Raw genomic sequence first — 23,922 nt, 5'->3', positions numbered from 1 at the left:
GCTGGTCAGTGAGGTTGGGGGTGGGCTGGGCAGGTGGGGCAGGGGAGTGTGACTTCCCAAAGTAACCCTTAAAGTACAGAGTGGCTTTTTAAACTATCTGCAGAGTTACTAAATAGAATAAAAATCTATTAAAATAATAGAGGTAAGAAGCAAAAATCTAGGTTTAGTGTAAATGTTGAATTTTGAGAATTTAAATGAATTCTTCTCTTCAGTCCTCTTTTTCATTAAAAAATGTAATAAATGCATCAAAACAATTAAAAAAAATCCCTCTTGTTGGAATTTTGTTTGACGTAGGAGTAAAATAAGGCTACGGAAGTGTGGCAGCTGGAGGGAGAAGGGGGATACTTGTGTGGATTCTTGTCTTGCGTGGGATCCAGTCAAATCTAAACATTCTAGGAGACTGTGGTCATTACGACAATTACATTCCTGGTGACCACAGTCAGAAGCATATTAAGAATCTGCTCTCTTTTAGGTCTTTTGCCCTGAACTTATATGGGACCTGTAGGAAAAGAAACCAAGTTGAACACAAAAAAATTTATGCTGTCATGCGGTCCTATTTCATCCTGCAGCATCATTTCTTTGTTGAAATGGGGTCTAGTCTTGAAGGTAGTATTTACTTGAAAATATAGCTTATCTAAACAAATTAATTTGAGGATCTCTTTGGTTCTGGGAATATTGTTTAAAAATTCATGCATACCTTCAAAGATGCAATGAAACATGGGTAATATTTATTGGAAACTTTATAAATAAAATAAGGACTGCTTAAGCAGAAACACTGCCAAAAAAGGGATGATAAAAATCTAAGTTTCAGTAATGATATTCATACTTGTCAAAAAAATCTCATAGCCACGTGATAAAATTAATGCGTAAATCTCATTTTCCTTCTAGACCTCAATAATGTTATAAGATCTCTACAACTGGTGAATATGCTTGGCAAAACCACGGTGTATAGGTGACTTTGGGATGACAACACATCAAAAGTCAATCAGAACTAAACTGAATTCTTAAGCAAATTCTAATGTGATTTGCAAAATAAATGATTAAATTCCTATATCAAATTCTAGTCACTTAGTTTGGTTGCCTCTTAAGCTAAAGCTCTTTCAAGATTACATGAGTTCACTATACTCATTTGTTCAATTTCCTAGTCCTGTAAGGTCAGTGATTTTTTTTTTTTTAATTTAGTGAAACTTTTTTAAGGTGCTGGGGGTGTGGAAGCAGACAAAATGGAAAAAGATTATGGTGGGAAAAAAGTAACTTTTCCTTCCAAAATGACTCAGGTAGCTTTTCAGGGAGGCAAAAGGAGCCAGTTCATACTTTACCACGTGGTACCACCTTGTAAGTTTGGTCTGAAACCTTAAGGAACCTCTAGAGGCTCTACAAGTCAGGTGCCCACTTTTGCAGAGGTCGCTATGGAGACAGATGTGTGGCTGAGCATCCCACCAGCATAGGATGCAGAATTTCTGAGGTGGTGGAGGAACCCAGCCCTTAGAGGGGCTACAGTGACGCAGCACAGGGAGAGCCACCTTTGGCCTCTTCCATCCCCTGCCCTTCCCTCCCCTTCTCTTTGGCCTGCTCAATTCAGACTTGTGGGATCATCTTTAGGGAAGAAATAAAGGATGGGTCCCCTCCTGCCCTTCCCATGTTCATGCTGACTTCTGAATCTGGGAAAGCTGGGGAGGGCACATGCTACTTTTGAAGAGAAGGTTCAGGAATTTTGTCTGACACTATGGCCTTGGACTTCTCATCCATTAAAACAAAACAAAACAAAGGGAGACAGTCTTTTTAAAGTATCTTCCTCTAAAAACCTAGTTTATTACAGTGTCATATCATGTCAAGTACCAGGAGCCAAGCTGGACACTTGTCACCTGTTTTCCAGCATAAAAAGAATATGCCTGGTTTCTGAGCACAAATTCAGACTGATGGCCTGAATTATCATGTGTGACCCGCCCCAAGTACACAAACGGTAGAGTTTGTGAATCTTCCCATTAAACCTAAACGCTGTTTAAAAATGTCACTCTCATGAATGAAAGTCACTGGGTGTTGTTAAATAAGATACGATGATTTATAGTTAAACGGAATATGGAGAGTACATTATTCAACTACGTTGAGGAAGACAGTAATGTGACGTTCTGGTAGATGGACTTGTTAGCAGTCTGAAATGCTTTTTCCTTCTTTTTTGATCCTTACTGTCTATATTTAAGTCACATGATGTTGATTTCATGAGCTGAATCATCAGGTGAATATGTGATTTTTCTAGGACTGATGCTCAGAATATTTGACACCTTATGCCTGGCTCAGGAGAGGGCTAATCCAAAAAGACCCTGGCAGCTTGAGCCCATGTCTGCCTGGCAGGGAGGCTGCACACAGGCCCTGGATATAGATACTCAACACACACGGGGCACAGAAGAGATGTCTGCAGATCAACATCTCTTTCACGGAGGTTCCTAGAGAAGAATGTTCAATTTCAATAACTGATTTTGAACTGACAGATAGTTCAAAATACTTGGCCAATATTCAATCAATATTCAAACAGCCATCCTCCTTCCTGCCCTTTGGTCTTGCCCTCCGGAAAATACAACATGAAAAACAAACCATCTTGGCCTGAAACGACAAATTGGGGATGATTTCAGTCCACTGAACGAACGACCCGGTTCTCTGGTTTCTGAAGTCATGTTTCCTGAGGCCTGGCTCCTCAGGATGCAGAGTGCTCCCACGTCCCACACTCCTGGGAGTGTTCATCCGAAGCTCTTCAGCACAGACATGGGCCTGGAGACTTCCTGCGGGGCAGAGTCACATGCTTCTAGATGCTTCTAGAAAGGGGCAGCGGAAGCCCTTGGGATGCCCATGTGGGTGGCCTCCTGCAGTGGGTGTTCTTGCTTCCTGAACTGAGCCACAGACTGACTGCTAGTTCATTCACATTTGGTGTCCAGGTGGGAAATAAAACACACGTCTTTGAACACTGGATAAAAACTAAGCCCTGTTAGATGGAGGTAAAAACGAGGTCACCTGGGGGGGAAGAACAGGACGCCACCCCCCTTTCCAGAATTGAATCTACCTGTTTTCCTCGTTTCATTAATTGAGCACTAATCAGTACCTGAAAAATACTAATCATGCATTTTGGCAAAATGCATGTCTGCCAAAGTGTGAACCCTCTTAACCACCAGGGGTTTCTTGGATACACATATTTTTATTGGTGAATCACTGAAATGAGATGAATTATAACCTATTTTTTTTCTTTTTATCCTAATTCTGGTTAAGCCAAATCTCCCCACCAAATCTGTACCCATGACCTGGGTAATTAGGGTTCAACTTAGGACCTGCAGGCCTAAGTGGGCTCTCAGGGAGATGCCCACCTGAGACTTACGTGGCTGGTCAGGGCACTACCCACCCTGATTTCTCCTTCTCCTCAAGGCAGCAGCTGCTCCTCCCCTCACTCTTAGGTAGTGAAATGGAGCAGGACCCTACGGGGCCTTCCCAGGTCCTCCACCTGCCTCCTGGTTGTAGAAAAATTTTAGCCAAAGAATGAATTTATTCAGAGAAGTGAGAAAATGCAGAAGCAAAGAAAAAGTCAAACAAGACAAAATAATAATAGTTTAGCCATTCAACAAAGTCAAGGATCTTTAGTTCCTTCTCAAGGGCTGTAGATTATATTCTGAGTCATGTTCTTAAAGCTCTTTTGTAGATACTGATACCTTCACCAGGTGGAAGAATTTAACTGCATGATGACCAGATTGTAACCACGACAAAATCTGCACCACCTTACACAATTCTGAGAACTTGGCCTCAAGGAAATGGGAACAAACCAGCCCTGGAACTGAAGATTAACTGTACTTACAACAATCAAGATATTACTGATCAGACCACTGCATGACTAATTTTGATTTCAGAGCTGACTGAACTGTTTCTGCATGTAGCACCCTCCCTCTGCCTGTGCACGCCTGAAACTCCCCTTTGAAAGCTCTTGCCCTCTGATTGGCAGTGAGGAGTTGGCCTTTGGATACAAGTCCACCTTCTCCCCAGGTTGCCGGCCTCCAGAATAAAGCAAACTTTCCTATCCTACCAACACTTGTCTCTCGAGTATTGGCTTTCAGCTGGACCTGCATTTGGTAACAGAAGGACTTGGCTTCCTTCACTGGGAAAACTAACTTCCTCAGTGTCTGGCCATCACCCCTCCTGCTCCCGCCTAGGGCCACCCTCACAGCTGCTGACACACCTGAGCTCTCAGTCCCCTCCCTGATCATTTCCAAAGATGCACATGCTCGCTGCACCAGCTCTCATGTGAAAACAAGGGAAGCAGCAGCCAACCCTCCTGGGCTTCATGGCCATTCCAGGTGCAGTTCTGTCCCTTTGCTTCCCTGTACGGTGAGACTCCGTGGGGACACGCCTGTGCTCATGTGCTCTGCTTTCTCATCTCTCTCTCTCTCAACCCCATGCCTTTGTTCCCACCCCCGCTGGAAATGGTCACATGGTGCTGGTGATCCTGACCTTCCTAAATGTTCTCAACACTTGAGGAGCAAGATGTGAGTGGGCCTGGCCTCCAAGGTGATGCACGCTTGGACTCCCTCCCTCTTTCCCGCAGGTGTCTTCTGTCTGCTGTCTGCCTCCTGACCCAGTGCCTTCTCACCCTCCTCAAATAAAGCACACAGAGAACTCTAGCAATTTTGCCAGTTCTCTATAACTGCTCTGTAAGGAGATTTAATCCAGTTTAAGCTCTGTCACAGTTCACTTAGCTTTTTTCTATAAGTTACTTATTTCTGAGAGTTTTATAATAATCACGTGTGGGTAATCTCGTATATTTTAAAAGTTACACTGATTTATATGGTTGTTTATTTATTTATATCAAAAAGCAGTGGTGTGAAAGAAGGAGAAAGTATAATTTCTTGCAGGAGTGGCCATAAAAGAGCATAAAGAGAACTGTACAAACTCATCAGAAAAGAGTAACGCCATGGAGCAATCAGATGCAAAGACAAGGCCTGGTAAATGGAGGACACAAATCCTAAATCCAGACCTAAATTTAGTACAAGAGCAACCATACCTCATATAAATGGGCTAAGCTTGTGTGTGAAAGATAGTCTTGATTTGATAAAGTCAAAATCCAACAGAAAATTATTTAATCAAGGTGCAGAGAAACCTAATAATACAGACATTTGAAAATAAAGGTAATGAAGAAATGTAAGCCAGGTCAAAAATAAGTAAATGGAGGCTCATGCCATAATGTTCATTTCTGAAAAAAATAGATCATCCACTGAAAAGCAATATTAGGGATGAGGATGGACATTAGTTAATAATAAAGAACGATTCATGCAGAAACCACACGTGCAGAAAACCCTACCTAACAACATAAAGTGGAATTTTAATGTTAACTATAAAGTAAAATTAATAGGAGAAACTGAAAAATAAACAATCGTAATGAGAGATTTTAAAGTATTTCTCTCAGAAACAGACACACAAGATAGATAAAGAGTCAGAACATATTTGAATAAATAAGGAGCTTGACCTGTCATATAAATAACCCAATACAACACAAAACACACATTCCTTCATTCCCACAGAAAATATTTATAAAAACTCCCATTCCTAAGACATAAAGGAAGTCTTGAAAATGCTAAAAATGATATCGTTTTTAACTCTCTCTTTGATCTCAATGTAGTAACATCTGAAATAACAAAAAATTTTCCCTGAAGCCTCAATAAATTTAGAAATGCAAAAAACAATCATTCTAAATAATTCATGGATCAGAGAATAAAACAATGGTGCCTAATCTTACATAAAAACCAACATACTGGGCTTCCCTTGGTGGCGCAGTTGTTGGGAGTCCGCCTGCCGATGCAGGGGACACGGGTTCGTGCCCCGGTCCGGGAAGATCCCACATGCCGCGGAGCTGCTAGGCCCGTGAGCCATGGCCGCTGAGCCTGCACGTCCAGAGCCTGTGCTCCGCAATGGGAGAGGCCACAGCGGTGAGAGGCCCGCGTACCGCAAAAAAAAAAAAAAAAAACAACAGCAACATACTGTGTTCTCTCCCAAAAAAGATATGATTCTGAGAGAAGCTTCAGATATTTTCAGAAGTCCTGATTAGTATACTTGCAGTGAATATACAGATATACATATAGATTTGTAGTAAAATATATTCTATTTATCTATCTACCTACTTACCTATCTAATTGTCATCTATCAATTCTATTTATCTATCTGTAGATTTGTTTTTCATTTTTGTATTTGAAGCATATGCCATAGTGTATATTATTAGGGGACTTGATGAATTTTAGTTTTGATCATATTGAAGTCTGAAGACCAGAATAATAAAAGTATTATGAAAATTTTAAGTATTATTTAACTTTTTTTTTTTTTTTTTTTTTGCGTTACGCGGGCCTCTCACTGTTGTGGCCTCTCCCATTGTGGAGCACAGGCTCTGGACGCGAGGCTCAGCGGCCACGGCTCACGGGCCTAGCAGCTCCGCGGCATGTGGGATCTTCCCGGACCGGGGCACGAACCCATGTCCTCTGCATCGGCAGGTGGACTCTCAACCACTGCGCCACCAGGGAAGCCCTCATTTAACTTTTATAAGTGAGTTCCAAGTAAGTTCCCTGAAATATAGAAGTATTCCTAAAGTGCCTTTCTGCCTTTGCTCACATAGATAAATATATATATATATATATATATATATATATATATATATATATATATATATATATATAAACAACAAAATGCACAGACACACACATACTGCCACACATGCATGCACCAAAACAAATAAGCAGACAAAAAATGAAACGAAACAAAACCCAAACTATTGTACAGAAATACGTAAGGCAGAGTTTTAGGTGTGAAATGATGAAGCCAGATCTAAAAAGTTAGCTATAATTTTTATATCCCCACTGCTTCTGTAACGGTTTCCATGTTAATATTTCAGCAACTGAGGAAATAAGTCAAATCAGTCTTGCTTAGGACCAGTTGGTCCATATTTGTAACTTGATTTTCATTGTGAATATATTGTAACAAATATCTATACCAGCCTGAATGTATTTTAACCTCATTGTTTTGGTTAAGTAACATCTTTCCTGGAGGAGATAGAGTAAGACATCCTCTTTTATATTGAGATATTGTCACATCTAGGTGATTATACAGTTTCAAGTCGTGACCCTAGCACCTGAACTGGCAACTTCACACTGAAGCTGAATGCTTCTCCAAAGAGTGTCAATTACAGAGATGCTATAACACTTCTGGTTTCCCTGATTAACCATAGAGGGTTAGATGCCTTTTCAAAGGGGGTGCAGTGGAGGGAGGACAGGCTTCACAAGAAAAGTGAGGCCCCCTTAGGGAGGTGGCGTGTGTGGGCTTGAGCTGCAACACCAGGTGCCCTAGATACAGGCAGGCTCGTTACAAGAAGAATAGGACAGAGAAGCTGGGGAACCCAGAGGACACAGGTTCTGTAAAGCTCTCCTCAGCATTACTTCACGCATCTGCAAGTATTCTTAAGTCCAGCAAAATTGGCGCTCAGCCCGTAAGTGGAAAGAAAATAAGAAAAGATAACTGTACCAAGTATATCCTTCACATCTGCCACTGTGGTGTCACCAGAGAAATCCATGAGTTGAAGTCATTGTCTTCCAAACTCGAGTAATGTATAATTGATTTACTAAAAGAAGAAACATTCCAGTACAGTTTCCAAAGATTCCAGAAAAGAATGTTGACACAGAAGTCGGGCTGCATGCGGGGCAGGGCTGGCTGTATACCTTGTGGAATCCACTGCAAGGTGCAAAATCCTGAGGGATTTCAAGTTGGCTGCATCAGAGAATTAAACCAAGAGGCGGACCTTCTGAGCACCGGGCCCTGGGTGAATGGGCAGGTCACACAGCCAGGAAGCCAGTCCTGTGGCTCGTTTATTCCGTCACTCTGCTAATTAAATGAACTGAAATACTCACTTCTGTAGCATCCTGGGAATTAAGCCATTTCACTTATACGGACCACCTCAGTGACCACGGACGTTTTCATTCCCTTGCTAACCTGTACACTACTGGGCATTAATATTTTCAAGGCTTGTAGCTAAGAGATGAGACAAAAAAGTTACTGCCCCCTTTCCTGTCACTGGCAGTGTTGCCATAGAAGATCATTAGTCATAAAGTTCCCCTGGTGCAGCTGCTCTGTCATTTCTACCAAATGGATGCAACCAAATGGATGCAGTCACCCGCTTCGGTATCTTGGTCGTAAAAGAAGCAGTTTTGCTGATAGGTTTGTAGAGGGTCAGCAAAGTGTCGGCAAATACAACATGACCATCCAAATATCAAGCAGAGAGGAATACAGAGGGGGGCTACATGTGTACTGGGGTGGGGGGCATCCGATGACAGTATGTTTTATCTACACGCTTACTCTGCATTCCTAGAATAATACTGAAGAGAGAGGAAAAGTGTTCGTTTGCCATCTGGAAAGTATTTCCTCTTGTTCCACCTTCAGTCCATGGTCCAGGAAGGCGTACAATTAGTGTCTGTGCTTCGAAAACTAGAGAGATAAGATAAATGACAGGAAGAGCCACTCCATTTAGATAAACTGAGAAATAGAAAGGAAATAAATAGCCGTGTGATTTATAGTTCACGTTTCAAAAGCAAGCGATAAAAATGCCTGATTCTCCCTCAAATGAGCCGTGGGAGAGCCGCACGCTGCCGTCTGTCTGTGAGAGGCCCTCCTCCTTGCAGGGCGCTGGCCTCGCTCAGTCCCAGGGGAGCAGCTCTCGAAGTGCTGACGCTCCATTATTTGGCCGTGATGCTCCTGCTGGCCGGAGCCTCGCAGACGTTTTGAGATCCTCCTCCTCCAGCTAGGAGGCTCCTGGACTCCCAGGTCTCTGCCTCGCGGAGATTTACGAGCTGGGACCCCGTCCGCGACACCGTGCGTGCGCGCCTTCGACGCGCTGCGCGCACACGTGCTTGGGGAGGGCTCAGGAGGGAAGGGGCTCCCACCAGCGGAGCAGTTTTCCTGTTCTTGTAACTTACAAAGGAGAAGGGCTGTGGATTAGGCTATTTTAAAGTCTCCGCTTCGCGGTCCTTTGGCGAGCCTCCTTCACTTCACGTGGAGCTGGAGACGGCACATTGCACCCTGCTTCATCCTCCCTGCCCCGAGTCGGACGAAGAGGTGGGAGGCTGAGGACTGCAGCCACGCAGTGTGGCCACTGTGGCTTTGTGAGGCCGTGGAGAAGCAGGTGGACACGCGGCTCGAGAGGGTCATGGACGGCCGCCTCGCAGGAGCAGTCTAGTAAGAAAGGCAAGGGTTCTCCTGCTTGGACAAATAAAGCTTGGGTTTGCTGCCCACTTAATCAGGGACAAAAAATCATCGGTATTCTGGGCAAGAGAGAAATGTATCTCACATTTCAGAGGACAACAAAACAACTTTTAAAATTAAGATCTATTTTCCCAATTCAACTGTTAAAATGACAACCCACAAGGACTGAGGCATATAATACAGGTTCATTCTTCTGTGTTTGTCATTGATCGTTTTGCTTCACAGACTAATAACTAATGTGAACTTGTTTCTCCTTTTGCAGCAAAAAATAAAACAGCCAAGACTTACTGAGTGTTTTAGCCCATGTACTGGGCTAAGAGCTTTTACGTGGATTCCCTCAACAAATCCTGACCTTGTGTTGCCCCGATTACGTACAGGTGGGAGCACCAAGGTGGCAGCTCAGCCCACACCTTCGACCAGGTGCGAGCTGGCAGGCATGGGCTATGCTGCTTTAGCCCCTTAGCATGCTAAGTCCACTCCACCGAAGGACTTGGATGCAGAAGAGCTGTGGGCTGGGAACTGGGAAACTTTGTCCTACCCGGACCATAGACACCTGCGGGCTGGCTTGTCATCAGACTCCTGCAACTGGCTGGGGGTGAAGCAGAAACCCTGCAGGCGCCCCTCTTGTCCTCCTCAGGGGTCTCCCAGCAGGGACGCACGGCATTAGTTTGACTGCCAGCTTTCTATTGTCTCCCAAAGCTTTCTCTTTCAGAGGAGATATAAATATCAAAAAATATGAGATGTATAAATCAAAGAGCTCAATAAGGTGGGGGCCTCTGGGTTTTCTGGGGTGATTTGGGTGCCCTCGCTGTGTTCTCCACAGGCTGTTCCCATGCACCACTTCCAGTCTCCCTGAGACTGGTCCTGTTGCTCCTGAGCTGTGCCTTTTCTTTGCACACAAAGCTCTTGACAGAGTTTACTTGTAAAATTCTACACCAATGAGTTAAGTACAGAATATAAGATGTAGAAGAATCCAGAGACCTTGTTGGCTCTGGGTCCCTGACAACCAGGAAGACAGGCTGTAGGGGGTGGGGGGGAGGAGGCCAAGGGAGAGAAACAGTGGGCTGAACAGGGGACCTACTGGAAAAACTAGTAGCATACAAATATATATATACGTTTATAATCTTGCTTAAGGAAACCCAACACCCATTTAAAAATCTTTCTTGGAAGGAGTCCATCCGCATGAAGGAGAAGGAGAGACATAACTATGAAGGTTCCTGGGGAGAAGCAGGACCCTGGTCCAGCGTGAAGGAAGGAAGGCAGAGTGACGGGGGTGTCTCAGGCGGCATTGGTGGGAGGAGGGTGTGGCCATTGCCTCAACCCATCTCTGAGGTCTGAGGTCCTGGGCCAAGAGTGTGAGCTGGAGAAGAAGAAAGCTGGAGGAGACAGGAGGTGATGTAATATCACTGTCCTGCGAGGGACCAGATGCCCAGGGAAGGGTGAGAGGACTGCCTGCCATCCTGGACGGCCAGGGAAGCCGATGGCCATACATTCAGAGTGAGAGCGTGGGCTTGTGAACTTCTGGCAGCATTAAACTCCCGAGCTCCACAAGCAGCAGAGTGAGTGATGAGAGAGGTGTCGCCAGACTGGGTTTTCTGGGTAAGTGGAGTTGGACAAGGGGGTTAAAGCCTGGACACCTGGTGGGACAGGAGGACACCTCGAGCATGGATCTATCTGGGAGCCCAGGAGCTACAAAGACAAAGAGGCCATGGCCAGGGCAGGGTGTTTAGAAACAAGGTCTCACAGGGGCAGCAGGTAGGAAGCAGGAGAGGGCTCAGCTGCCGCAACAGAGACCACGGAAGCACAGCTCAAACATGGTAGGGAGCACTTCCCCTTCACATGGAGGGCTGGGCTGGAGACATGGGGCGGAGGGGGGCAGCTCTGCCCCAGGGAGTCATCAGGGATGCTGTCTTGTGACTCCACATGCTTTGTCGGGGCTGGAGCTGACTAAGGCCAGCTCTGCTACTGCTCAGGAGAGGGGACAGGAGGGGAGGAAGTAGAGCTTCTGCAGGACTCCCTTGAAGGCACCTGCATCTCTTCAGCTCGCATCCCATTGGCTGATGATGATCTAGGAGGGGGATGGGGAACGTCCACCAGGGCGTCCGTGCGTGAGCGTGAGTGTGAGAATGTGTGTGAGCATTGGTGTGTGAGTGTGTGTGTCTGGGGTTCTAGTAACAAAGACAAGAAAGAGGAAATGTGCATGGGGGAGCGCTGCCTGGCAGTCCTTGCTGACGGCAGGAGTGAGCGGCTGGGACAGGACTGGAGAGTCAGGGAGCGTGGTCACTCACGTGGATGCTAATGGCCACAGGTGGCTCTGATGACCGAAAGCGTCTGATGAGACCTCAGTCCCTAAAGCTATGGCTCATCAAGAATAGTACAAGCCCTCTTACTCTTGGGGCAGATCTTGAAGGAGACTGGCCTAGGGTGGGTACTTTACGTGAGAGACACGTGGAAACATACAAATAAGGCTTATTACAGATTACGAGAGAGTTGACGAAGCAGCGTCTTATTTCTCAATGGCAGCATACAAACAGGACTGGCTGGTCTCACCTACAAGACCCCCCAAGGGAGAGTGGGGTCACAGAGCTTCGTACTTAGGGCATACGTCTGTGTGTTTTCTCTTTGTCAACTCACAGCTGAGGAAACCGAGGCATCAGGAGGTGAAGCCACTTTCCCGAGACCATGCCACAGGCCTGGAGTTCTCGCCCTGGCCCATGGGACCCTGGTTCATCCCTGAATTCTACAAGCATTCATTGAGAGACAGATGCAGCTCTCGTCCCTCGGATACGACAGTGGACAAGACTAACACCTGACCCTGGAGAGGTTTTCTGGAATCAATGAGCGTGAAAATTCTGTACCAGCAAACAAGATTTATCTAAACAGACACAAGAGATGATGATGATAGTCATGGATAATGGTTGAGAGTAAGGACAGTTTTGCCCGACCACGTAAGGTATGCTAGGGTTCTATCACTGAAATCCAATAACCAATAATCCAATCCAATAAGTGACCTTCGTGGAAAGTGATATTTCTGGTGCACTTACACGGGACCAGACACTGGTAGAAGCAGCCTGCCATCTGGGGTAACACTGAACAGACAGCAGCTGGGCATCGCTTAAATGCCTCCCCTCAGGGTTCAGTACAAGGAGGAAGCCCAGGAGAGGGAGGGAGGGGAACCCCCAGCCTTCTCCCCACACCATGGGGCGGAGGCCGTCCTCGGAGAAGCATCAGTTGCTGGCTACCGTGGCTGCCTCTGCTTCCCCTGCCCCCTCAGGGCCGCCAGCCACTCCTGCATCCTGGGCTGAGTCCTGCACGGTTTGGAGATGCAGAGGGGCCTATTCAGGGTGTCCCAACCACCACTTCTCATCTGAGTTATGGGATGCTTAAAATCACGAAGGTGGAAGCCGAGGAGTGGGTGACTTAGCCCGGGGCTGGGGTCAGTGTTCACTTGAGTCCACTGTAATGAGCTTCACCAAAGCCACCTGGGCAGCTTGGAATACAAGGGGATGAGCAACTCACACGACCCCAGGAGAGATTCCATGCAAGAACTAAACATTCCCAATCAGCCTGAGCTTTAGCATTCCGATGCATTTAGTCCCAAGTCACCAGTAACTTTAGTTTCCCCTGCACATAAAAGTCACACGCACAAACACACCCCTCTTCGTCTAAATTAGTGAGGTTTTTCGGCTTCTCAACACTGTTAACTAGTTGCCTTGAGGCACCCTGGATTCCTCTGACTTAGCAAGAACTCGGTGCACTATGGAAAGAGAAGCCCAGTGCCTGCAGCAGTGCTCTTAACATCCTTCTCCCCAAGGCTCCTTGGAGAGGTATGATCAGAGGTCACAGTGAGGTCCACGCTGTGTTACCTGGAACACAGGTGCAGAACCGGCTGTCCGAGGAGAAGGGGTCAAGTTGGTGCAACACCTCAGCGGACCCTGGAGCGGACCCTGGGAGCCCTGGCTGTCTGGCCCCTTGTTTCCTTCGGACGGGAGGTTCATTTTGCAGAAGTGGTGCTGTGCTATGTCTTCTCTTGGTTGGCCAGGGGCTTCATTTCGTAAACCATCCTGGACGGTGTGCACTGGGTGTGTCGCTTCAGGCACAGAAGGAGCCCACAGTGGCTGAGCTCCTGTCTGCCGTCCAGCCCTGCGCAGACCATGGGGGCGCCCGGCTGGCTGCAGGATCGCTGACAGGTGAAGCGAGGACCAGGTTGGGTATCAGTTCCAGGAGCTCCTTCGGTCCCAGAAATACCCCCAGGTGGGCCTCCAATGCCTCGGTTGGTGATGGGCCTCAGGCGCTAAATTCCTTTTGCAAATACTGACCCATCTCTCTCTCTCATTACCAGGCTGTGGGGCGTGGTGGCCGAGGAGTCCGGCTGAGTCGGGCCACTGGCCCTCTGAGGGAGGACACATCTTCCCAAGGAGGCCCCGCGCCCCTCACAGCGGTGGGGGGCAAGGTCCCGGCCTCTCAGATGCTGGTCTGTGTCCTCCATCTCTACCCTAAGTGAGGGACCAGGGACCCACAGACTCAGAGAGAAGGGAGACAGTGCCTCCCTCCCTCTTGGGTGTTACTGTCTCTGGGGGAGGCATCCGGCTTTCTGTTTTGAGGCTCAACTCAAGCAGAGCCATCTCCTGTGCATCTTTAAAATCAAGACGTATGAGATCACACGTGTTGTGGCGGGTACCTCCGCTGTCTGAAGGGTCTAGCGGGCCTTTCATCCCATAAATACGTTACTCAGATGATTTCCACAGCCCCTCTGTGAAGATGAAGCAAGTGAGAAGCAGACAGACTACGGACAAGCCCAGGGAGTGACGGCTGAGGAGGGCAGGGCAGGACCACGGCTGCCTCCCAGGGGTCCTTCCCAGCCCCCGTGTCAGGGAACCTGCGCTTTCTTCAGAAACGTGGAGGGGCGGCAGTACTGGGGACAGGTGAGTAGGATGACAGAGCCCTGCTTTCCGTGGCCCGTCCCACAAGTGTGCAGCGTCCACATTCCCTCTACAGCCTGGACAGGCCTCGCCAGCAGGTTCTTCTAACAGGTTTCACTCAGTAAGAAAAGGAAACGCCAGCGAAGGGGATAGAGGCTGCGAGGGAAAGCGTTCCTATGTCCACAGCACACCATCCCTCCCACAGCCTGCGCTGAGTAAGACAGAACAAGCGCCGTCTACCACGAGACCTTCGCTCCCACTGACAAGGCCTTGCAGGCTGTTTCCAGCCCCGGCGCCCTTTATTTGGCTCACCTGTGCAGGCAGTTCTTGCTCCTTTTGCCTCTGCTGTCACGGATTATGTGGCAGTGGTTGGCAGTTCTATTCCCCAGACTCAGGAGCACCAAGGCCTCAGCATTATATCTGCAAAACCCTGATACCCGTTCAGAAGAACATGGCAGTTCTTACCTGGGGGGACAGGCGGACACTTTGCAAGGCACGACCCCTGTGACAGGCCGGGTGTCGGGGCTGCAGAATGATGCGTTCACCGGGAACCTCAGGTCTCTGTAGCAGCCTGCTCTCGTGGTCATCTGCCCTGTGAGAGAGTGGGGTGCACAGTGAAGACTCACAAACACGCCCTGTGGTAAAAGGCAGACGAAGAGCTCACGAAATCTCTTGAAGAAAATCTTTACTGTATTGTCACATCTTTGCATTAATGGCCTTTGGCTGACTACTAATACTCTACTTTTCTGGCCTGTCTTGGTGATTTCTATCAGTGAATTGCATCAATTCTAAGATGGCTTGTATCTTCCCCCTACATTTCAACATCTTGGAACGTGTGTCTTGCTATGGGTGCCAACATACATTTGACAAAACAATCTTTTGGTTCTTTTCTATTGTTTCCAGAATTGGAAACACCAGACATTTTTTCAAAACAAACCCATATTAAGTACACTCACTTGTGCTTCTAAGTGAGAGGGCACAACAGGAAATGATCGGTAATAAACCGGAAAGAAATACAGACAACAAAGTGATAAGCGCTTCCCCACGAGAGAATTCACAGAGCAAAATACCTCCAGGGTTGCAGCTGGATGGTGACCTTTTCACAATAATGGCTTGGATGTTGCCTCAAAGGAGGTCAACGGAAATGAAAGTTGGTCTGATTCTCAGCTCCATTTACATCCCCAGGGCTACTCAGGCTTTCTGAGCATCTCTCAATATGTTCAATATTTCAATTCATTAAATTTACTAAAAAAGGTACCAATGGGGTTTCCCTGGCAGTCCAGTGGTTAAGATTCTGCCCTTCCAATGCAAGGGGTGCAGGTTTGTTCCCTGGTTGGGGAACTAAGATCCCACGTGCCATAGGGCATGGCCAAAAAATAAATAATTTTTTAAAAAGGAACCATTACTTACAGCAGGGTACCTAGACTAGTCAAAATCACAGAGACAGAAAGTAGAAGGGTGGTTGCCAGGGGATGGGGGATGACGGGGTGAGGAGGTGTCTCATAGGCAGAGTTTCAGTTTGGGAAGACGGAAAAGATCTGGAGATGGACGGTGGTGACATTTGCACAATATGAATGTGCTTAATACCACTGAACCATGCATTCAAAAGTGGTTAAAATGGTAAATTTTATATCATATATAATATATATCATATCTTTTACCACAATACAAAAGGACTGTAAATAGATATATATCTTGAAGGATGAAGTTAAGGAGTTCATTCAGTGAAAAGGAACAAAAAAAAGAAAGAAAAAGAACCAAACCAGTGTTGATTTTAAAAATTAACACAATTAATATTAAGATTTAAAATGATTTTTATTGCGGTGCTTGGAAAATGGATGGAGTCCTCCTGTCCATGAGGCCCATCTGTTTTACTTTCTCTGCAGTCAAGGCTGCGCTGCTCAGAATGACCTGCATCCAACTTGGTCCCCACAGGCAGATGACCAGAGGTGTCTCATAAAGGAAGGGACCCAAGACATGGTTTCAGAGGACCAAAGCCACAGGCTGGCAAATCCAGGCTCAACAGCATCTAATGCTCGGTTCTCTATGAAACCGAGTCCCTTACTTGAAGAACACTAAAGTCTCGAAGATATACGTGGAAACAGGTTTGACATTTGGCTTTGCTTTGTCAAAAGGAATAAGGCAAGTCGATGGGGAAAGTTCCCTTCTCTAGAGAATCAGTTTCCTTGATCAGTAGAGGGAAAAGAGCCCTCCTGTTTCCCAAGCACAGATCTCATGCGTCTGAGCCCCAGACCACTTCCTGCCTTGGGTATGGCCCTGTCGGTGCTGATGGAGGACAATCAGAGGTGACACAGGACCCTTGTGGTTTTGTGCGATTATTCAGCTCTCTGCCAACGTGACCCAATCATATTTTAACCAAGTTAAACAGTTTTTATTTGATGCACCCCAGTGTGGATTTCACAACTGTATCTTCCTGATTTTAATGGTCTCTCATCAGGAACAGCATATTTATAAAAGTGACTTTGATAAAGGTCATGGAATATTTCTGCAGAAATCTAAGAAAATTTACTTAAACATGTTGAGAATCTTGAAAGTGAGTATTTCTATGAAAGAACAAGATTTAAGTCACATACAGCAAGTGTCCCGGAGCAGTAACGGGAAGAAGGTCAAGGTGAACCTCAATCCCACGAGGCAGAAGAATGATAATAAAAAAAGAATATTTCCAGGCTCTGCTAAGACTGAAGCCGTGGCATTTGTTCTAATATATAGATTTAGTAAAATCAAAGATGGGCTTGGTGACCTGTGTAGGAAGGCCATGGAGCCCTCGTGGCCACAGCTCTCCTGGGGACGGGGGGAACCAAGAGGCACGTCAGGCAACACAACCCACTGACACCTGCTGGGCTTCACTGTGGAAGGAAGCACATATCGGAAATCCATCTCTTTCAGTGTCCTTGATGTGGTACCAAGCCAGCTGTGTGCCCTGTCACTACGTCACACACAGAACAGACGCAAACGTGCAGTGATGGGCACTGGAGGAGGGTCCCTCACGTCTTACACTCCAAGCCTTGCACAGGTTCGCCCTCGTCCACTTTCCTGGAGGTGCTTTCCTGGGCATCACCCTGACTGCACGTGGCGATGGATTACTGATCCGCCCCCGTCTCCTGCCCTGCACCCGCTCTTAGCCCCGATGTCCCCAGGCTGCCTCCTGGACTCACAGACCTGGCCGTCTAACAGATGCACAAATACATAAACATCCATTTCAAAGCAGGCTTCCTCCAGCCCCGCCTGTCTGAGGTTCTGTGGTCTCTGTGTGGTCAAGGGATCAGTCTTGTAGTCCCCTGCCCCCCACGCCCATGCCTTACTCCAGGCATTCCTCCTTCAAGTCCAGCTGTTGGACTGATACCACGGATACTTCCTTCACACACGCGCACACACACACAGACACACACGCTCATGCCACTCCCAGGTTAAAAGTCTGTTTTTCTCTTTTTAAGCTGGAGACTTCCCAGCCTTGTCCTCCAGCTCTGCTGCATCTCTCTCATGCCGACAACCCCCCTGGTCCTCTGACTCCCAGCTGTCTCTCTACCTGGAATACGGTCCTCCGCTGCCACCCCTGACACACCTGGCAGAAGTCTTCTTATCCCTTTAAGTCAGACCCACATCCCCCTGCCTCTGAACTCCCGTGCTCCCTGACTTGAGAGCACATCTGAACTCTCTGGTAGTTTAAACACAGAATCCTGGCCACCTCAGAGCCTTGGATTCAGCAGGCGTGGGGTGGGGGCTGTGGTTTAAATTTCTAACCGATGCCCAGGTGCTGCTGGCACTGCTGCCCTGCGGACCACACTTTGAGAACCGCGCTTTACGCAATACCCAAGGCCACCACTTTTATGTCTCAGGTTACAGAGCTGTGATATACACGTAGTAAAAAATAAATACCTGGTCTTTGTCCCTGGCTCTTGGCACACAGCTCCTAGAACCTTTGGAGTGTCTGAGCCGGTGGGTGGCGGGGTCCCTTCACAGCTTATGGACGGGGCTGGACCCCAGAAGCATCAAGGCATGATTAGAGGGTTTCAGCCCAATCCTGGGCCTCTGGGGAGGGGAAAGGGGCTGGAAATTTAGTCCAGTTACCAATGACCAATGATTTAATCAATGCCGTGTAATGAAATCTCCATGGAAACCCCTAAACAACGTGTTCAGAGAGCTTCCAGGAGGATGGCACACCCCGGCTTCATGGGGTCCGGAACCTTTCCCGACCTCTCCCTGTGTACCTCTTCATCTCGCCGTTCCCTGGTGTCTTTTACAATAAACCAGCGACAGTAAGTAAGTAAAGTGCCTTCCTTAGGTCTGTCAGCTGGTGTAGCAAATTATTGAACCTGAAACCGGGGGGGTGGGTAGGAGAGTGTAGAACCCACAGCTTTTTAGCCAAGTCAGACAGAAGTGTGGGTGCCCTGGCATGCAAATGGCATGCAAATGGCATCTGAAGTGGGAGCAGTGCTGTGGGACTGAGCCCTTCACCTGTGGGGTCTGATGGTGACTCTAGGTAGTTAGTACCGGAGTTAGATTAATGCAGGACACCCTGTTGGAAGCTGGAAAATCCGGCAATGCTGGTTGGTGTGGACAAAACCCACACATTTGGTATCCAGAGTGTTGTGAGTAAAGACAGTTCCTGCCAGGCTAGCCCAGGTCTGTGCTCATTTGTCCTAGAAAAATGGTAAGCAACCCTTTTGCCTCTCAGTAGCATCCAGGTTTGGGTAAGACATTATATGGTGAACCTAATGTCAAAGTTCAGTGGACATATATGTGTCATCCCTTAGATCAAATTTCCTGAGAGCGGAGAGTACAGCCTGCCTGGACTGATTTGCTCCCACACTTATTAGGCAGTTTTTCAGCCATCGGCCAACTTCATTATATTCAGTAACTTCTAAGCCCCAGCCAGTTAATACAGTCAGCTCTCCTGGTCCAAGGGTTCCGAGTCTGCTGATTCAACCAACTACAGATGGAAAAAAATCAGAAAAACAATCCCAGAAAGTTCTAAAAAATAACTTGAATTTGCCTTGTGCCCGCAACCATTTACCTAGCATTTACCGAGTATTTACAACTATTTAGGTAGCACTTACATTCTATTAGGTATTGTAAGCCATCTAGAGTTGATTTAAAGTGTGTGGGGGGATGTGCATAGGTTATTTGCAAATACCACCTCATTTTATACAAGGGACTTGAGCATCTGCAGATTTTGGTATCCATGCGGGTTCCTGGAACCAACAGGGAAGGATGACTGTAGTGAGTTAATAATACTTGGCAAAAAGAATCACCCAAGTAAGGGTATATTCTCTTCTTTATACAGTACTTAGGATGAACTAGGCACAGTGTTGATGACTGACCCATGTATCAATGCAGAGACGAAATCTGAATCAATGTTTTATGAGTCTACTTTTCCACTTGCTAACAGGGAATAAGAGACTATTAAAGTAAAAAAAAGAAACACATGTCATTTTAAAGCTGTTCTGTAGGGAATCATGTGAACTCCATTAAATTAAATCCTGCAAACTCCTCGAAATTAAGCCAGATAATCTTAATGACCCAATTTACATGAGGACCTACTGAACAAGAGTACCATTTTCTAAAACTGCTGGTTGTCAGTTCTAATAGTAGAGAAGGAAAATTAATCTTTTCTCTCCACTTATACGATAATTTAAAAGTCAATTTTTTTAAAAATTCTTTAACCAAACTCTTCTGGCTTTTTAGGTGTGACTCTATGAATAATGTCTTCAGTTTGGTTTCCAGTTTTGAGATTGAAGACTTGTGAAATTCAATGCTTATGCTCAAGTCTTAACAAAGAATCAGGCCTTAATGATCACTGATGGTCCTGAGTGAGGTACAGGCTCTCGATCAAGCAAATAGGAAATTGTTTTTCTTTGAAATAGAAACATAACTTTACTTTATTAATGTATTCATTTTTCTTTCTTAGTGGAGACATTTGTTTGACCTTGGTGTTAGCCAAGTCCCAAACTTTTACAGGTTAATCGGATAAGAGGGAAATCTAGATCTAGTCATTCATGGAATAATTTAGTAACAATAGAAAAAATATAACCCAAAGAAAAACACTGAATTTGTCCAATGCATGTCCAAGTTCTGACTCTGCCAGTTAATTTTTTTTTTTTTTTTTTTTTTTTTTGGTGGTACGCGGGCCTCTCACTGTTGTGGCCTCTCCCGTTGCGGAGCACAGGCTCTGGACGCGCAGGCTCAGCGGCCATGGCTCACAGCCCCAACAGCTCTGCGGCATGTGGGATCTTCCCAGACTGGGGCACGAACCCGTGTCCCCTGTATCGGCAGGCGGACTCTCAACCACTGCGCCACCAGGGAAGCCCTGTCAGTTAGTTCTTTTAGCTGGTGACATTGGAGACCTTTCATTTTTCTTAGTGGGACACTACTGACATTTTAGGCGCCAGCATTACTTGTGCAGCACGGCTGTCATATCATAAGACTTTTAGCACCTCTGGATCTGCCCGCTAGATGCTGAAAGCACCCCACCCCCACTCATCACGGCAACTAAAATGCCTGCGCACATTTCCAAATGCTCCTTCTGAAAGACAGTACAATCTTCAGTGGAGGACACTGATGGGCCACGAGCAGATAAGGAAGAAAGGGAAAATGTAGAGTGTTGCCTGGAAATTTTAAGCAATTAGTGGAAGTAGGACAAAACAGGAGAGTGGTCGTCAGGTTCACAGCAAAATTCATTTAAGAAAATGACAATGACAAAAATGCTATGAAACAGAATTTACGGTGTGTAACTAAAAGTAAGATTCAGAGGTTATTTTCATGGCCTTAAATACCTTATATTGATAAAAATAGGTATGAATGGAAATAAATGAAGCCAATACTTAATTACAACGTTAGAAGAAAGGATAGATCAAGGAAGCAGAAAGAAGGAACTGATATAGATTGGAACAAAAGTCAGTATATTAGAAAATGAACAGACATCAATATATTTGGATGCAGACAAAAATGTGAAGCAGAAGTTAATATGTTAGGGGAGAGAAAATGGTGAATCCAGGAGCTGATGTTTTGGGGGAGGGGGCTACCCTCAAGCATAACAACCTACAACCCAGCTCACTCCTCTCTTTCCTGCTCTTCCCTCAATTACAGGGGCTCCATGTCAGCACTGTAGTCTTTACATCTTTTGTCTATGAGGCTGTCGGGGAGATCCCACCAATGAGAAGTACGAGCACAGGATGTGGACAGAGCCACAGCATCATGTCCCTGGCAGAGAGGATAAACACTGGCTTTGGCAGATGTGAGGTCTGCAGTAGTCTCCAGACATTTTCCTGGGAAGCACCTGCTCCAATGCTGGCTTAACTCTAATCCTTACCAGGAATTTCTGGAATGTTCCACACCTTCCACCTCTTTATTAGCCAGAGCAACTGAGAGCTACATGGGTCTGTCTCTGACCTTTACTCCTCTAACTTCTCCAGCTATTTTGTAAGTACATGATCCTTTATATTAAAAACCTTCCTGCTTGAAATGCCTAGTGTGTTTTCTGCTTTCCTGGCTAAACTGTCACTGACATACTAACTTAATGAAGAAAATAAACAATAAGCACACATACACAAAATAAGAAATGAGAGGCTTCCCTGGTGGCACAGTGGTTAAGAGTCTGCCTGCCAATGCAGGGGAAGTGGGTTCAATCCCTGGTCCGGGAAGATCCCACATTCCACTGAGCAACTAAACCCTTGCACCACAACTACTGAGCCTATGCTCTAGAGCCCACGAGCCAAAACTACTGAGCCCGTGTGCCACAATTACTGAAGCCCACACGCCTAGAGCCCGGGCTCCACAACAAGAAAAGCCACTGCAATGAGAAGCCTGTGCACCACAACGAAGAGTAGCCCCCGCTTGCCACAACTAGAGAAAGCCCGCGCGCAGCAACGAAGACCCAACACAGCCAAAAATACATACATACATACATACATAAATAAAATGCAATTGGTTTGGTGCTGACAATGTTCCAGTTCTTTATATGGGTAGTGGTTGCACAGATATTCTTACTTTCAAAAAGTAATCTATAGTCTTCAAAAAAATTAATAAGAAAATATGATTAAATATTCTGATAATACTAAAGTTTTAATGCATAGAATGTGAAATTCATGAGTATTTATTGTAAACTCTTCCACACATAGTACTTGACACACAAAATGAAGAGGTACTCAATAAACATTGGTTGAATTAGTGAAGGTAAACTATTGGCTACTAGACTCTCACACTTTAAATGATGACATCTTACTTAAAACTGTAGTATAGAACCACACACAGAAAGGTCATTTTTAAATTTATATAAGAATAATACTCTTTATTTTCAAAGAAAAAAGAGTCATTCAGGTCCCTTACATTCAAAAGAAAAAAAGAAAAAGCAATGGGAAGGCTAGAAGGGGGAGCTCTCATGCCCCACCACTCGATGTCAACTGCATTATCGACAAGAAGAGAGGTACCTTGCATCTCCAACAGGAAGAAGGTTATTACTTTACTACCAGCAGAAGGAAGGAAGAATTTCTCCTTGTCTGGCAACAGTCCAGCCAGTGAGAAACTGCACAGCTCAGCCAACGGAAAGTCTCTATACTTCAAACTCCCAGTTTCCTCCAATGGACTTTTCATTTATAACAGCCCATCACAACTTCCTTTTCTCCTCTATAAAAGAATGTTCCTCTCCTTTATTCTCTGGACTTGCCTGTGGCTTGACATAAATTGCATGTCCAGAATTGCAGTTCTTTGCTGTTCCCTGATAAACCCATTTGGCCGGTAAAATAACTAGCTATCTTATTGTTTTAGATCAACAAAAGTATCAATAATGGTTGAATGTATTTGCTCAAGAATGTGAACTCCCATATTAAAAATGAGCTATTGATTTAATACGTAAGGAGGAACTCTCTGCAAAGGAAGGATACAAATGATGTGATAACATGGAAAAGCTTATCATTAACGAACCTCTGAAAGAGAGCACACACATGTAAACCGGAACATAAGGAAGAGATGGGACAGGACTTATTAAAATGTTTGCAGTGACCTTGGGTCAGAGGAAGATTTGTCTTCCCTATTTTTTATGTTTGTGACATTTGTAATGAAAAATAATTCCAACATCTACAGATTTGGGCCTTCATGAAAATGCACATCCCCTCTTTCTGATCTCCTGGACAGTCTTTTCTCAAGGACACCGGGCAGTGCAGGATGAGGCAGGAGGGGCCTGACCTCTCAGGTGATGCTCACCTGACCTCATATTGGCCTGCAGCCTGTCTGCCTACCTGCTCGGGCCTCCCCTTCCTCTTCCTGTTTTTTGCCCCCCAGAAAGCTTAGCAACAAAAGCCTAAGAGATGCACCAGGGAGGGAGGAGCTGGGAGCAGGGGAAGCTGACATCCTGGTTTCTGTTTTGATCCACGTGGTAATCGTCGATTGACACAGAAAGTCAAACTGGAAAGCACGTCAGGGGCCCCATAAAGCACACACCCACCCAGACACTGAAGAAGAAGGAAAGGTTCTGGGCCTGTTCACATTCCCTCCTCAGTGGAGGGCGGAGTGGAAGGCAGACTCCACATCAGGGCTCTGCTCCTTGGGCTGTGCCCAGACTCTTACACCTGAGCTCTTAGGGAGCATCCCAGGTATCACATGGCCAGGCTTCTTGTAAAGGTCTTGGTTACGCTTTGAGAAACCATTTTTCACAGTTTATCCAAGGCTGCAGAAAATTCCATGCGAACAGAAGGTCTTTGCTTCACTTGAGAATCTG

At 46.0% G+C, this 23,922-nt stretch overlaps 1 protein-coding gene across 2 annotated transcripts in view; it reads right to left on the bottom strand.

Moving 5' to 3' along the window:
* Positions 1-23,922, bottom strand: part of ADAMTS16 (ADAM metallopeptidase with thrombospondin type 1 motif 16) — a gene marked incomplete at both ends in the record, with an annotated part of 155,104 nt that overhangs the window by 35,235 nt on the left and 95,947 nt on the right. For both annotated transcript variants that reach the window (XM_079915264.1, XM_079915265.1), the window contains one exon: positions 14,655-14,781. In XM_079915264.1, the coding sequence (XP_079771390.1) occupies positions 14,655-14,781 (127 nt within the window). The remainder of the gene's footprint in view (positions 1-14,654; positions 14,782-23,922) is intronic.

The sequence above is a fragment of the Stenella coeruleoalba genome (genome assembly GCF_951394435.1).
Source record: "Stenella coeruleoalba genome assembly, chromosome: 3".
Classification (NCBI taxonomy): domain Eukaryota; kingdom Metazoa; phylum Chordata; class Mammalia; order Artiodactyla; family Delphinidae; genus Stenella; species Stenella coeruleoalba.
Note: the sequence above shows the minus strand (reverse complement) of the source record. Positions and strands in the feature narration are given on the sequence as shown.